The sequence below is a fragment of the Mirounga angustirostris genome, unplaced genomic scaffold (genome assembly GCF_029215605.1).
Source record: "Mirounga angustirostris isolate CCGP_5_RB_7025 unplaced genomic scaffold, mMirAng1.0.hap1 SCAF_3, whole genome shotgun sequence".
Taxonomy (NCBI): domain Eukaryota; kingdom Metazoa; phylum Chordata; class Mammalia; order Carnivora; family Phocidae; genus Mirounga; species Mirounga angustirostris.
Window position 1 is genome coordinate 76420857 of NW_026991711.1, and position 16759 is coordinate 76437615.

Genomic DNA, 16759 nt, shown 5'->3' on the forward strand with positions numbered 1-16759 from the left:
CCAGGTTTTTTTAAGATAGCAAGTCCCCTTAGTACATTTATAGGTTATCCTGTTTACAAAATGATTTAAATATGCTATTTAGGAAAAAATTTTATAAAGTAATAACTACTCTTACTTCCTCATTTGCTCTGTGGTTTGGATGTCTAAGTATCATAACATCCTTAATTTTCCCTTTTTGGAGTTTTGGCCAGCAATAATTTTGTTTTTCCTGCTAGTTATTTTTACCATTAGTTTGTGTTTTTACTTTCATTGTGAAAATCGGAATTACAATGCAGAATTCAGTCATTCCATTCACTTCTTTCCATCTTCCCATGGAATAAGCAGTTTTATGTAGAGGAAGCTCTTGACAGAGGACTGAACACCACGGCTTACTTCTTTCTGAATACTGCATGTGCACTTTAACACGCAGGGCCGGCTTTGTATGTATACAACAATGCAGTTTTCACCCCAGAGGACTGGCATGGCATTCAGGAAATAGCCAGAAGCAGGAAAAAGGACGACCCCCTGAAGGTTGGAAGATTTGGAATTGGGTTTAATTCTGTCTATCATATAACAGGTATAGTATTTGGTTTTTGGGTCATGGTCATGAAAATTATTTTAACCTATATTTTGTGATTTATTTGCTTAACTTTGGAGATGATACTTTTAAAAGCCATCTTTTCCAAATTCTCTGATGGTGGCAAGAAGTATGCCAGTGAATTATCCATGTTTTCTAAAGTTACCATGGTCGGTACACCAAAGCTTCATCATGTGATGCTAAATATTAATGTCGTGATCCGGTGGGATCAGTGTAATATTATATGTTAAGTCATTTTACATGAAGTTTGAAATATAACTCTTCAAATGCCTATTCAAATTATTACTACTCTAAAAATTTTTACACTGAATATCTTTGAGTCAGACAAATGGATTTTCACAGATTTTCTTGTACATATTTTTAAATATTAGGAGATTAAAGAGGAAAGTATAATACTCAGTGGAATTGAATAACGAACAAAGTGAAGATCTTTGATTCTGGTTTCTCAGCATTTTCCTGATAAAAGTTTTACTCTTCTTAAACTTTTGAGTATTTTAAAGATTACTTTGAAATCATGTTTTGAATCTAGAAAGAATATGAGGATTCCGGTTCATGGTTACAATAGGAAGTACTTTAAACTCTTGGTGTAGACATCTCTAAGAGTAGATGGCTATTCTTCCAGAGTCAAAGCTCTCAGTATTTACTGTAGTTTGTGCTAAAAAAGTTTTTTTCATGGAATTGGCCCTTGCAGTGGTTTAGTTTCCAACTCTGTTTGTATTTTGAACTTGCAGGAGGAGAGACTGAGCTGGCTGGCAGAGCTGTAGCTATAGCGAGGGTAACCCTATGACTTACTGTTCAAACCGGAGCACTCATCAGGGTGGAAGAGGGTGGTGTCATTCTCAAACCGCTGGCCTGAACTGGGACTGCCCTTGCCTAGTGGGACGTTGGGTCACCCTCACTATAGCCCAATTTTAGTAAGCCTCTATTTTGATTGCATTTATATTATTATAATCTATTGTGTAACTTAAATCATACATTAAATCATATCTCACAGTATTATGTAACAGTTATACATGAACGTTAACATTGCTATGTTCAACCATTTGTGAGTTACCCTTCAGGTCTGTGGAAGTTTTAAAATTTTATGGGGGCACATACATGAATTGCCTAAGTGTGGAGACTGTCGTACAGGAATGAACTGTTCAGTCAGAGGGTCAAGCTGACTGCCAACATCGGCGCATCACTGTGGGTTTGTTTGTTCCCCGTTGGTGAAGGAGCATGTTTATGTGGGACACTATTAACTGGAGTGCTGTGCTCTAATCTGAGGCTTTGCAGAGGTCATGCATCATGCTTTACAACTGTCAGGAATCTCTGACATAATTTCAGTAACGGGAGTGCAGACGTGATGTAAAGGGAGCACAGACGAGAGTGCCATCCCACCACATTGTTGATGGATTTAGCGGCTGGGTTGGTGGACATCACATTTCCTACTTAAAATACCTGGAAGCTTAGGAATCTGTGGTGTGACAGCTCGGCCTTGTGTTGATGACCATAAATATTAACGTGCATCTTGCATGAAGGTTAGGTGCTAAAGTCAGCACGTGAGGCAAAACGTCACAATTACTCTCAGGAAGTCCTTAGAAAGGCACCGTGGTGAAGAATTTCTCTAAGTACAGAGCATCTGACGTACTTAGTTTTTCTGCCTCTGTCGAAATATTCTGTCTGTGGTTGAGAAGCAGGTGAAACAGTTGCTGTTGGTTTTAGGAGGCATGCCGTATAAAAAATACGTCTCTTGCAGCACTGCGCTTGGGTTCCGCGTGGTGAGGTGTGCTCGGCGTGAGAAGCGAACCAGGGGGGCTTGTTGTAGCCTCACCCCAAGGCCTTTGCCCACCGAGTAACGTGGTGGGCAGAGTCACCTGCACTCTGATTTCTCTCCCCCACTTTTCGGAGAATCTGTGGTTGAAGTGTTTATTTTGAGTGTAGGATGCAACTCTGTATAATTGGGTTCAGGTGGCTGTGGGGGCTGAGTATAAATATCCAGATACCCTTTACATATGGTAATTGTTTAGTAGGTGTTTGAAGATTTATCTTATGTTTTCACAGTAATCCTTAAAGTTTCTCTGCCTGGTACTTACTGAATCAAAAGAGAAATCATTAGATTTCATGTTCAGAGAATTAAATTTTTGAGCTAAATTTAGTTTGTTTTTAGATAAATCTGTGTTAGAGTCACTTTATGGTTTATGCTTTTCCACATACACTGTTTTGATAGTAATTGTACATTGTAATTATAATTGTCCATTAAACTTCAGAGTTGATCATGACTGTTGAATTTTTCTTTGCAGATGTTCCTTGTATATTTAGTGGTGACCAGATTGGGATGCTAGATCCTCATCAAACCCTTTTTGGTCCACATGAATCAGGCCAATGTTGGAATCTCAAAGATGACAGCAAAGAAATTAGTGAACTTTCAGACCAGTTTGCACCATTTATTGGCATTTTTGGAAGCACCAAGGAAACGTTTGCAAATGCCAATTTTCCAGGAACGTTTTTCCGTTTCCCTCTCCGCCTACAACCTTCCCAGCTGAGTAGTAACCTCTACAACAAGCAGAAGGTTCTTGAGTTGTTTGAATCTTTCAGGGCAGATGCAGACACAGTGCTGCTCTTCCTGAAAAGTGTGCAGGATGTCTCCTTACACATCCGAGAGGCCGATGGAACCAACAGACTGGTGTTTAGGGTAACTGCTAGTGAGAACAAGGCCCTGAAACATGAGCGGCCCAATTCTGTAAAGATCCTGGAAACTGCTATAAGTAACTATTGTAAAAAGATTCCAAGCAATAGCATAACCTGTGTAACATATCACTTAAATATAGTTTTAGAAGATGAGAGTACTAAGGACGCACAAAAAACATCTTGGCTGGTGTGTAACAGTGTGGGTGGGCGAGGGATTAGTGGTAAACTTGATTCTTTAGCTGATGAACTGAAATTTGTCCCAATCATTGGAATAGCCATGTCTTTATCGAGAGATGATGAAGAAAAAGGAGCAACAGCTGATTTCCCAGGAAAAGCCTTCTGCTTTCTTCCTTTGCCGCCGGGTGAGGAGAGCAAAACAGGCCTCCCGGTTCACATCAGCGGGTTCTTTGGCCTGACTGACAATCGCAGAAGCATAAAGTGGCGAGAGCTGGACCAGTGGAGAGACCCGGCAGCCTTGTGGAATGAATTTCTTGTTGTGAACGTCGTCCCGAAAGCCTACGCGACTCTGATCTTAGATTCCATAAAACGTCTGGAGACAGAAAGGAGCTCCGATTTTCCCTTGTCAGTTGACGTCATCTATAAGCTTTGGCCCGACGCAAGCAAAGTCAAGGTGCACTGGCGGCCCGTGTTGGAGCCTCTGTTCAACGAGCTGTTCCAGAACGCGGTCCTGTATTCCATTAGCAACCACTGGGTCAAGTTGGAGCAGGCCTACTTCTCAGAACTGGACGAAAGTTTGGAATACACAGAAACCGTGCTTGACTACCTCCAGAGCTCAGGGAAGCAGATTGTCAAGGTGCCGGCCAATCTCGCTGCTGCCGTTCAGCTCACTGCCTCCAGCGCCAAGCCTGTGGGGAAGGTGACGCCCGCGTGGGTGCGGCAGGTGCTGAGGAAGTCTGCACACCCGGGCGATGCCCAAGGCAAGCTTCACCTTCTGGAATTCGTGCTTTCTGACCAAGCCTACAGTGAACTGCTGGGGTTGGAGCTGCTACCTTTACAAAATGGAGATTTTGTGCCCTTCTCCTCATCTGTATCAGATCAAGATGTTATTTATATTACCTCAGAAGACTATCCAAGGTAGAGCTCACGCTTCTGCTGTGCTGGTTTCCTCCCCCCTCCCCCATGCACGTCCGGAATCCTTTATTGTGAGATCTGTCAGTCACCATCAGGGTAGATTTATAGTCAGGAAGACTCCTGCAGAAATACTTTGTTAAGATACGAAAGGGTATATTTTTACATTCTAAAGTGAAAGTGCATTCAGATGTCGATCAGCCAAAAAGTTATCAAACAGTTGTTTCTCTTGAAAATCCCCATAACAGGACACTGAAAACAATGGTTCTAAAGCGCTAATAATGAAGTAAGATGGAGTCGATAATGAATTATGTTGATGAAATTGAATTTAATGAGAGAGAATAGTACATTAAGGAACTCTTTTTTTTTTAAAGATTTTTTATTTATTTATTTGAGAGAGAGAATGAGATAGAGCGAGCATGAGAGGGGGGAGGGGCAGAGGGAGAAGCAGACTCCCTGCTGAGCAGGGAGCCCGATGCGGGACTCGATCCTGGGACTCCAGGATCATGACCTGAGCCGAAGGCAGCCGCTTAACCAACTGAGCCACCCAGGCGCCCAAGGAACTCTTTATAACTGAGGATGTGTATGACATCTCAGAAAATAAAGTTAATTTCATTCTAAGATGTTTAGACTATTGTGAACTTGGATATGGTGCACGATGCCACCATGTTTTAAAGTGAAGTCTAGATAATATTCGATCAAAAAGTACTGCAGTGTGATTTGGTACGTGCGTTATAATTTATGGAAAATAGTACATTTAACTGATTTGAAGTTACGTAATTGAATTTCTTTATCTTAGAATTGTTAGAAGGTTGTAATTGCTGTGTTACTTTCACTTTTTAGGTCCCTTTTCCCAGGTCTTGAAGGAAGGTTCATTTTGGATAGCTTGAAGCCTCACCTTATAGCTGCTTTAAAGGAAGCTGCCCACACCCGAGGTATTATAGTTGCTTAGTTTTTTTTTCTTTTTTTAAATAAACCTATTGATAAAAATACAGTTTTTATAAGTTTTCTGTGAAGTTAAACCAATATGAAATTGCCAGGAGTTATCCATTCTAGACCTGTAAGTCAACAATTTCAGATGGTTCAACCTAATGTAATTATTTTATTTTAAGGCATTTCAGTGCTAGATTCGGACATCTAAAAGAATCCAAAGGTGATACTTTATTTCAAAACCTCTCCTGTCACAGTAGGGTGGTGTACATTTAGGGTAATTTCTTACACAGATTTTTTTTTTTTTTTTTTAAAGATTTTATTTATTTGTCAGAGAGAGAGAGCTGGAGAGCACAAGCAGGGGGAATGGCAGGCAGAGGGAAAAGCAGGCTCCCCGCTGAGCAAGGAGTCCGATGTGGGACTCGATCCCAGGACCCTGGGATCAACACCTGACCGAAAGCAGAGGCTTAACCGACTGAGCCACCCAAGTGTCCCTTGCACAGCTTTTTAATGCTTTCCCATTTCCTTTCTCACGTGAACCCCAGTCTCATATCTTGTACCCCTTTTAGTAGTGAGCACAGCTGTTGTTGGTTGGATCGCACAGAGGAAGGACGAGTCAGAAGCTCCTGTGTGCCTGGAGCTCAGGGCTTGCACCTGCCAGCCTTGTTGTGTCACCCACACCACCCAGTCCTCCAGAGGTCCGTGTGGCTGTGCTGGCTCCGCTCCAGGGATTGCAGACTGAGGGCAGTGTCAGGAAAGGGGACTCTTGAGGTCATGGCAAAGGATGGGTGTCCTTTATTGAGAATTCTTTTTAGGAAAAGACAGAGTGGTCTGGGGGGGGGGGGACCAGCATGGGACTTAATAGTATCTTTCAACTTTTGCGAGCATCCTTTCCCTTATAAAACCATTGTCTGAACTCTAAGTTAGGTACGGGCCTGGAAAATTCTGGATTTTTCCCATCGGTTAAGGTTATAAAGGTGTATTTTTTGTGGTGTGTCTTTTATAGCATATGCTGTTTTCTTTTGAAGGATAATGACTAAAGGAAAAGTTGCTATTCATTATACATCTTTATTCTTTTAAATAAAAGTGAAAAGAGTTGGAATGGGGGAGGCGAACCAAGGATGAGCCCAGGTGGGACAAAAGGAAGAAGAGTCTGCAGTGCTGTTACCGTACGGATCTGTAACTGTGAGCCAGGAAGTGGACATTGATCTTTCCACTATTTAGATGATTCACCTAGTTGGGAATGGTCTTCAAAGTAGCCTTTTTGGGAGTCTAAACTCGGATTCCTATAACTCTGCTGTTCTGTGCTCCCAAATTTTAGAAATCCTTATTTTTCAAAATCTGTATTATAAACTTCACATTGTAATATAATGCACATACAGAAAAGTACACATATCATAAATGTAGGCTCAATGAAATTTTACAAACAGAACACACCTAGGTCAAAACCCAGAAGATTTTCCACACCCAGACACCATCTCAGGCCTTCTCCAGTCCTATCCACTCACACCGTGATCCTGGCATTTAGTAGCACAGATGAGCTCAGCTGGTTATTGTGCTTTCTGGAAGGGGAATCATGCAGTGTGTGCTGTGTGTTTCTTTGACTTACTCTTACCCATCCAGGTTGTCTGATTGTAGATCCTTCTTTCTCATTGTGTGATGTATTGCTTTCTTTTGAAGAGAATGTTTTTGTTAATGGCCAGTAGTTTCTCAGGTGGATATGGATTTGGAAATCAGCCCAGATATTCAAGTTATTCAGAACCAAATCAGGTGCAGGGGGTACAAGTCCAACAGAATAATACTGCTTTTACTCAGAACTTTTCAGATACCTTCTTCTCAGGGTATGACCACAACTTGTTTGTCTAGCCTCAGGTGGATGGGGGTACCTTTTGTTATATTTTTAGATTATATTTGTTATATTTGTTATATTTTAGTTAAACTTATACATTTACTTAGGTGATTTGACATTTTTATAAAGTTGAGTCTTCCCACTTTGTGTGTCTTTTCATTTTCTCATCTGTGGATTCTGATTTGTTATTTTGGGATTATACCATAAGCACTGTTTTGTCTCTGGTTCTTGGTTAATTTTCTCTGGACTAACGCGAGATGGATCGAGTTGACTGTTTTTGTTTGTCACCCATAATGTGTAGCTCGGTTCTCCCAGAAATTGTCTTCAAGGTCACTTTTCTTTATATCAGTTTAAGTTTAGGCTACCATTCTCATGATTATTTAGTAATCCTGACCTCTGGCCTTTTCAGTATTTTATTTGGCCATATGGTGATGGGTAACTGCCTCCTGGGCATCTTAGTTCCAGGCAAAAATTACTTTTTGATATTTGTTTGTTGCCTTGAACAGTTTTAATGTTTTGGGAGCATTATGATGTGGAGGCTGATGAGGACGCAGTAAGTGATGCCCTTGCTTTGCTTTTCTGAGAGCTGAGTCGGTGAAGAGATGCCCAGAGAGGAGTCCAGCAGATAAACGTCACACATCACTCCCTGACGTCCTGATAATTCTGGTGTTGGGAGATCATGGCTGATGGCAGGCGGCTTGCTTCTGCTGTTGCCCAGCACAGTGTGGAGGAGCCACCCCTGACGGCTTCTTGGCATCATGCAGGTTCTTTTCTGAAGTGACCGATCAGATATGCTATTCCACGTTCTGGTGGCGTGGGGCAGACGGAGGGCATTAGTGAGTGTGGGAGAACAGAGCCCATGTGCTATTTATGGAGCTCCCTTCATATGGTAGGGAACATCACACATAAACAACATTTGATTTTTTATTTATTATTTTATCTTTTTTTGCTCTAAATAATGATTATGTGGCTGTTTTGCTGACATAGAGCGCTGTGGGCTTCTGTTTACTGATTATCAGTAACAACCGATTGCCCAGTTTTGAAAGTACTGCTGCCTAGAATTGAAACATGAGCTTTTTTTCTTCACAGTGGGTACTTCTCTAATTTCATTGCTCGGGTAAAATCTGTCTTATTATTTGATAGTTTTACTTGTATCCCATTTAGAATCCTGAGCTAAATATTAAGTAACTGCTTGTATTTTCACTGTTTGCCTCCACTGCCCCTTCACTGTTAGCTTTAAACATTGTTTCAAACTTTCCCTTTTTTGGGGAAAACAGAACAAACTTGACTTCGATTCCCTTTCTTGCATTCTGTCCTGGTCCAGCTTCTAGAAAGAGTAGGATATGCTTATGGTCTGTACCTCCTCCTCCTCATCTATTATCACTGCAAATGAACCTTTGCTTCTGCTAGACTTCCAATAAAATTGCCTGGCTGAGGTCATCAATTAATGACTTAAATCCAGTGGACTTTTGTTGTTGCCTTTATCTGATCTCTCTGAAGTTTAGATTCTGTTGCTCATGCCCTTTCTGAATGCCTTGGCTTTTATGGCACCATTCTTTTTTGGTGTCCTTATGCTTCTTTGCCTGCTTCCCAGAATTATTTGTGAATTCCTATTCCTGAGTTTATCCCCGAATGTGGGCTAGCGTAGGAGCTCTCGCTCACCTCTTCCATTTCGCTTTCACTTTCTTTGAGTATCCCCACCCAGCCCAGGCACCTGCCGCCATGCCTGTGGAAGGACCGCCCCATCTTCCGTTGCCACCCAGTGTTAAGAGGGGCAGTGTGGTGTAGTGGTTGCATGCCTGGGACTTTGTAGTCATGCAGATCTGGGCTCACACCCGACTCCTCCATTGTGTGACTCTGGACAAATTAGCCCGCCTCTCTGAGCCTGTGTTTCCCAATCAGTAACATCCTTCTGTGAGAGTCTGTCTGAGGCCCTCAAGATTCAATGATATCCAGTGCAAGATTGCTTTATTACAAGGTTAAAGAAACGAGAGTAAGGGTTGAGTCAAGGATGACAGGCAGTCACAACTTTCTAATTGAGTTTTATCCAGTTTTGCAGTATTGCAGCAGGGCAGGTTATCGAAAAGCGATGTTGTGTTACTCACAGTGGTCGTTACTTTGTTGATCCCATGATGCATACGTAATATGTATGGTTCAACACGATACCGGGTGCATAAGGACACTGACGAAATGGCCGCTAATATCATTTTGCACTTGGAGTACTGTAAGTGTCTCGAAATCAACATTCTTGCGACTTGAGTCCTCGTCCTCTCCTTAAATCTGTTTTCCCTGCTTCCCGGCTCTCTGGGTTAGGCTCTCTCTTCCCGTGCTGCCTCCGTCGTCGCGTGGGTCCCTCCTCACAGATTCGCTCGCTCCATTGCTCACTCTTCACCCTGCTCGGCATTCTCAGCGGACACTGATTCTTTCAGGTTGGCCCTGGTGTTATTCCTGTGGGCGACAGGGCTTTCTGTGATTGTGAACTCACCATGTCGTTGGCTTTGGTTCATTCAGTGTCCCCCTCCTGTTCTCGCCATCCCAAGCACTTGTAGATTGATAAACGTACCACTCCATCCACCTCATGAGAGCAGAGACACTTGTCACCACCATGTAGCACGGGAACTGCTTCAAGGTGGGTGCGTGGTAATTGTTTTTAACCTGAATGAAAGTTTTGTCATGTCTGCATTTTTATACGTGGTGTTCCTTTTGCTTAGAATATTCTCTCCATCCTCCACTTTGCCCCTCTGACTTGTAGTCATCCTTTACGCTTCAGCCCACACGTGTCCTCCCAAGAGGCTGCCTTTCACATGGGCTGCCCCACACCCACCCCTGCCCTGCACCTCTGAGGTGGATGCCTCTGCTCTGCTCAGGGAGCTCAGTACATAGTGCATTCAGTCCTCTCTGCCTTATCATGGTCATAATTTTACTCTGCTAGACTGTAAAATCCTTGAGAGCAGGGGCCATCTCTTATTTTGTTCTTGTATTTCCAGTTCCTGCTTGGCAAGTCTGGTTGGACATGTTCATGCTTCCACATGCTGGGCTGGGGATGGTTTTGCGGGGGACAGGGGCACAAAGATGGAAAGGCAAATAAATCCCTGGGATTGGGCCTGTGGTTTACTGTTAACTTTTCAGATGAGTATCTTCTGTCCTCTTACTTGCTGTCCATAATTGTGAGATAATCGAGTGTATATTGTCCTCTTCTTTTGAGTTATTTGATGGTTAAGTTACTTGAGTAAATGTAAGACTATCAGAATTTGGGGAATAGTTAGAAGAGAGGGTACATGGGTTTTGGAGGAAATAATTAGAAAAAACAGTTAAATCAGACAACGGTAGAGTGTCTGATAGGTTAGCACCAAGATCCTATTTATATTTGAAATATTTTTAATATTTACTTATTACATATGGCCTCACGCCTTGCTCTGTTTCATCACCAAAGACTCCCAGTAAACATTTTTCTGAATGTCCCCTATATACCAGGCATTGTGCTAGGTGGAGATAATGTGAAGGATAAAAGTGAAGGAGCTCACGGTCCAGTGGGGACAGCGATGTAAATAATACTGCCATTTAGTGGGATGCATCCTGTGTCAAATACTGAGAATGGAGTCAGTATGAGGAGGGGGGGCAGGTTGGGGAGACCTCACAGGGGAGCTGGCATGTTCTGTCTGTGACCTTCTGGGGAAAGACCGCAAACATCACAGCTGGAGGGACGGCACATTCACCTGTCCACATTGACACTGCTTTGTGATGATTTACAGTATCCATTGCAGAGACAATCTCATGGGTGTATGTAGAAATCTTCAGAAGAAGTAGCAATTTCAGGTGCCAACGTCGGGTATATAGATGGGCAATATTCCAAAGATTTGGGTGCAAGATTTGTGCCATGAGGATGTTCTGGGTTACTCCTTTCACAGCTACCTGTTGGACAGAAGGGCCCTGTCTTAGGAAGTCTCCCAACCGCACCCTCACTTTCCTTTAGGTGGCCATTATGTCCACCTGGAATATGGGAATAATTTTGAAAGTCTTCCCACATCCATCCTTGCCTCTCTAGTTAACACAGCAACAGTACTGCTATGATTATCTTTCTAAATTTTTTCCCACTTCTTATCTGAAGATCTTTCAAAGGCTTCCCCTTTTTCCTTGGAACAAAGGCCAAAATTCTTAACATTTCTTATGAGGCCCTTCATTATGTGGCTCCATTTCTGGGTGTTAGGAAGATGCCTGGAATCCAGTACATGGAAAGGATATATCAGTATTTGCTATTATTGTGATTATTATTAATAATCTCTTTTATTGTCTCTCTTAATCCTTCTCATATTTGGGAGATGGCCTGTTCTTTTCCTCCCTTAGGTGTGGTGTACATGGTTTCCTTTGCCCCCCATCTCGCTCTCGTGCCCCTTCATGGCCCATGTGTCCTCATGGCACACGGAGCTCCCCGTAGCACTTGTGCCCCACCCGTGTACCTGTTTCATCATTTGTAATAATTTGTCTAACACCCACCTTTCCCATTAGACTATAAGACATGGTCTGAGGTCATGTCTCTTGTTTATTTCTCTGTCTCTAGTCCTCAGTCAATATTGACTGACAGAATGCCTCTAAAGTAATTGGAAGGATGTTCAGATTAGAAGAGCTTAAATTCCTTTGGTAAAGGGGCGCCTGGGTGGCTCAGTCATTAAGCATCTGCCTTAGGCTTAAGTCATGATCCCAGGGTCCTGGGATCAAGCCCCGTGTCAGGCTCCCTGCTCAGCGGGAAGCCTGCTTCTCCCTCTCCTACTCCCCGTGCTTGTGTTCCTTCTCTCGCCGTATCTGTCTCTGTCAAATGAATAAATAAAATCTTTAAAAAAAAAAAATTCCTTTGGTAAGAGCGTGGGCTCTGTGTTAGCTGCTAAGTGTAGCCTAAGGTACCCAAATATACAAACATCGCACAGAGCTGTGGAGGTGTACTTGAGCAAAGAAATGGCTTGCTTCAGGCAGAGGAGGGGTTAGATGGCCATGGAGGATTCTTTGATGTTTGAAATTATTGGTGGTTACCATAAGCAAGCAGTGGAAATATATGAGAAAACCTCCCTTTCTTTATCAGAGTCCGAATTATACTTACTTTATGGAGATACTCCAAAAATTGTGTACTTACTTTGTAGATATACTCCAATTTATTGAGTGATTTACTCTGTAAATTAGATGTCTTCCCTTTCTTAATTCTTTTTTTTTTTTTTTTTTTTTTTTAAGAGGCAGGGGGAAGGGTGGAAGGAGGGGAGAGAGAGAATCTCAAGCAGGCTCCACACCCAGCACGGGGCCCGACGCGGGGCTCAATCTCATGACCCTGAGATCATGACCTGAGCTGAAATCAAGAGTCAGATGCTTAACTGACTGAGCCACCCAGGCGCCCTTCCCTTTCTTAATTCTTATCTGGAATATCTGAATATCATGTGATAATCATCTGTACAAAAAGCGCATTGGGAACTTACCAAATGACTTTATGCTGTTGAAATGTAATTTATACATACAAAATTATATTCCTTTCTTCTTTGCTTTCTTTCTGAACTAAGATTTCCCACCCAGTATGTAGTTTAGATTTAGTTTGCATTGAAATACATTTTTAAATCTTAAGTGTATATTCTGCTATATTTGGAGTTTTGTTTATGGCTTTTCTTTTTACATAATGATGTGTAAGATTCCATAGACAGTGCTATCTTAAGATGTAGAATAATTATTGTAGCCATCATGTGAAATTCTGACAATTCTGGCTTTTTCTAAGATCGGATTTAATTATATTCTAGCACAACAACTTCTCTGGGGATATTCAGGTATGGTAACTGACTAAATGTTGTGTTTATTTGTAGCCTGATGTTTTTGTTCATTTGATTCTTTCAATCTTGTTTTTTCATTTACTGAAGTAGCTAGAGATTAATGTTAACTTTTTTTTTTTTCTCTGGTGCTGATAACTATTAAAGGAGAGAGGAAACTATACCAATATAGGCATATAGGTGGTGGTTGTACATACCACAATAAAACCATATTTAAATGATTTGAAAACATTTCATAGAACATTTGGTCTCAAAGAATTCTGCTGAAATTTGTATTTTAAGCTGTGGTTTTTAGTGGAAAAGTGTGAATGAATGCACCTCTCTTATATGATACACACAAATGCTGAGATTAGAAAGTGTAGAGGGGACCCTGTTCTGGGATCCGTGACCATGAAGGGAGGAGGCTTTCTGGTAGCCCCAGTGGCATCTGGCTTACCGTGGTGCAGCTGGGAATGGCAGAGCGACCCTCTGCTTGGCACACAGAGGAAAGTAAAGTGGCTAACACAGCTTTCACTCGGAACAATCGGCTCATTGTTCTTACTGTGCCTACAGTGTCGTTTTATTGACTTTTTTTAAAAAATAAAAATATTTTGACTCAGCTGGTATTATTTCCCCTCAGTTCATGTTTCACTTGGAAAACAAGAGGATGCAAGATTTGCTTTACAGGAATTGTTTTTATGGTAAATATTATTTTTGGAGTTGGTCAGTTCTTTGAAGTAAGCTGTACCCATACTCAAATTAATTGAGAACCCAAGTCATTGTTATATTGATGATTCCTATTAATATTAAATTTGGTTTCTAGCTTGTAAGTGGCTTGTCATCCACAGCTATTTTTACTATATATTTTTAAACCTTAATATATCCTATATTTTTAAGATGTATAATCAAAGAGGAAAACAAAATGGTGGTAGGAGTAGGCTGCATACTTATCATATGCCCTGGGGACACTCTGGGTAAAGGCAGTGACCTCTCCTGTTGTCTCGTGGCATCTCCTTTTCTACATGAACACTAGGGACACTAGGAAGGCAGAATGCCAATGTGGACTTCTTGAGAAGAACTTTGGCCACCAGTGGATTTTTGAATCACATTGGCAGGTTCCACGTTAGAGTGGACGTTTCCACTGGACCCCCATAGCGCTCGTGGTGCTGCCGCTAGACCTGCCCAGTGCCAGATGGAGTGCTTGGCGGGTAGACACGCACTTTCCTTTCCTTCCTTAGTTCTTTTCTCTTCCCATCTTTCTGTTTCTTGGAAGATTTGACTCATCTGTAGCTTACCACTGAATGGACTTCCACTCTGTCACATGTGTATTTACAAAGAGATTTGGCTAGCGCTACACAGTGGAGTGTAGTTAGAACTCATCATCCATCAAAGCTGCCACTGCCCCTTTCTGTAGAAGAAAAGTGTAAAGAGCTGTTGCTGTGCTGATGGCCTTCGATGCCCAGGGTCAGCCGGCTGCGACTCCGAAGGAGTCTGGTCAAGTGTGGTGAGCTCCCAGTTGACAAAAGCATTCGGGGCTGAGATTTCTTGGCTAAGTAAACGTTGAAGTAGTCTATAATATCCTGTTTTCATCTGGGTCAAAAATCTCTCTCAGGGGTAGGACTGAACATAAACATGCGAATAAATATAAACAAAAAACATAGTGCAGTCTTTAAAGAGTGATTCAGTGTGTTGATGTTTTTTATTTTGAACAGATTGATAGTAAAGCAAAAACTACTCTTAGAAGAGTTATTTCTGAAATAATCATGTCTAATCATACTTTAGATAAAACATTTCTGTCTCCAGGAACACTTTCAGTACTGTCAAGTTGACCTCTTTTGACAGTGCTGATGATTTTCGAGGCTAGGGCAACAAAAACACAGTCATTTATTAAAATGCTATAAAAAATATTTTGCCGATACTGTTGGAGGTGCTTTGTCATTTCAATGGCTTTCTAACCTATCATGTGAAGACTTTTCTGTGTTAACATTTCTACTTTAGGGTGAAAAGCTAAAGGCTTAAATACAAACTAAATAGAAATCAGGACTTCAGATTGAATCCCTCTGGGTACCTAGAACTGTGTCTTAACTTCATTTTCTCTCTCCTTTACTTTCCCTTATGTTTTTTCAGTTAAGCATGACTGGTGTGTTAGTTGCATGTTATATGTATTGTGGATGTTTTCTCGGTTTTTTAGTTATACATTAGTATTAGATATTTTTCCTGAAGGTGGGTATAGTTTTATAAATTGCTAGTTTCACATGAGGATACTAGACAGCATTATCTACAAAATGCATGTCATGTGGCAATTATTAACATAGAGCACAGTGTGGTGCACATTTAATGTTTTGTTTTCATAGTGTTCTGAATTTTAATTTCTAACTCTTTTTTGTATCTTTGGTATTATATCCTTGCCTTACTTATGATTTGGATATTCTACTAATTCAATTCAGTCAGCTTTTTTTTTAGAACACTGTTGTTAAAACTTAATTATAAAAAATTATATTTTAATGGGACTCATAGGTAAAGAGACTATAGTAGTCAGACTACTGACAAGATTTTATGATTTCTTAAATACTACTTGATTTACCCTAAATCACACATGTAGAAACTGAAGATATTCAGAATTTGGGTATTGACATCTTCCAGAAGTTGCAAAATTGTGCCCTTGCTTAAATTTCTGTGGCAGTAATTTTAAAATGTCTTATTGTAGCATGAAAGAAAATTTTCTTGGTAGAAGGTAAAGTCATCTTCCCAACGTGTAAGACTGTGAGATAAGGGTGTCCTTTCTTGGTTAAAAATTAGTTATGTACCAAAGTTTCAAAGGCTTGAGGCCCTCTTTTATAATTTTTTTAAATTAGCCTTTTAAGAGTCTAGAAATTGTATGTACATAGGAAGAAAATTGTTAGTTTTCCATAAGATCAAATTTGAGATGCTTTTTATTTCTCCCCATGAGCTAACACATACCTATAGGTATATAGTGTTCTTGAAAAATCTTTCCCTATTGGTATTTTAAATACTCTGAAACATAAAATGCGCTTAGAAATAATGTTATTTTCTGGACCAGTGGTTAAAAATCTTTTTCCCTAGGCAAAATCTTACTAGTCTCCTCACTTATAAAACATCTAGAAGTAGAGTTGCTTGGTGGGGGACAAGCCCCACTTTCGCAGCAGTGCCCACCTGCTCCCATCCCTTGTCCCTGGGGCATTTCTGCAAAATCCCAGGGCTCCGAAGAGTATAATAAGTAATAAGTAGCTAGGTAAAAGCTTCTTTGGAAAAGCTGTGAATATCGTCCCTACTTGGGCATGTAAATGGAGCAGTCTTGGGACCAGAACTTCATCCCCATCCTTTTTCCAGAGAGAATTCAGGTGACACCTACCTTACACATCTAGTTTTAGTGAGTGGAAGGAAAGTCTGTAAGTCCCCTCGCTGCCTCAGCTTCAGAGAGTGTTGGTCATCTGAGACAGGGACTTCAGTCTCATGCCCCTCTCTTCATCCTGTGCAGCCATGTTCCCATCCTGGAAACACGAAGGAAGGAAATTCATATTGGGTTTGCTTACAAATTGCTTACCCTTAAATAGAATGGTACTTAGTTAAGCTTTAGCTACATTTTCTTTGATGTTTTTATTTGTGGACAGATAACCACTAAAAATCACTTTCCATGTTGATTCCATTTGTAAAACATCATAGGATAATTTTAAAAATACACCCAAATGCATTTTAAATATTTATTTAAAATAAGCACTTTCCAAAGAGAATTATTTCTCCCTTAAGTCATTGTAAATATAAGTGTATCTGTAGATTCTCTGTCGTTACATAAAAATTATTTTAGCCCAGGTATGCTGAATGTTTGCATTTTTACAGTGTACTTAA

At 41.0% G+C, this 16759-nt stretch overlaps 1 protein-coding gene across 2 annotated transcripts in view; it reads left to right on the top strand.

Moving 5' to 3' along the window:
• Positions 1-16759, top strand: part of SACS (sacsin molecular chaperone) — a 47774-nt gene that overhangs the window by 18006 nt on the left and 13009 nt on the right. The window contains exons 6-9 of one of the 2 annotated variants that reach the window (XM_045869184.3): positions 410-556; positions 2860-4342; positions 5180-5271; positions 12887-12913. In XM_045869184.3, the coding sequence (XP_045725140.2) occupies positions 410-556; positions 2860-4342; positions 5180-5271; positions 12887-12913 (1749 nt within the window). Of the gene's footprint in view, positions 1-409; positions 557-1350; positions 1492-2859; positions 4343-5179; positions 5272-12886; positions 12914-16759 lie in introns of those variants that run through there. The other variant, XM_064586292.1, reaches the window with a different exon arrangement.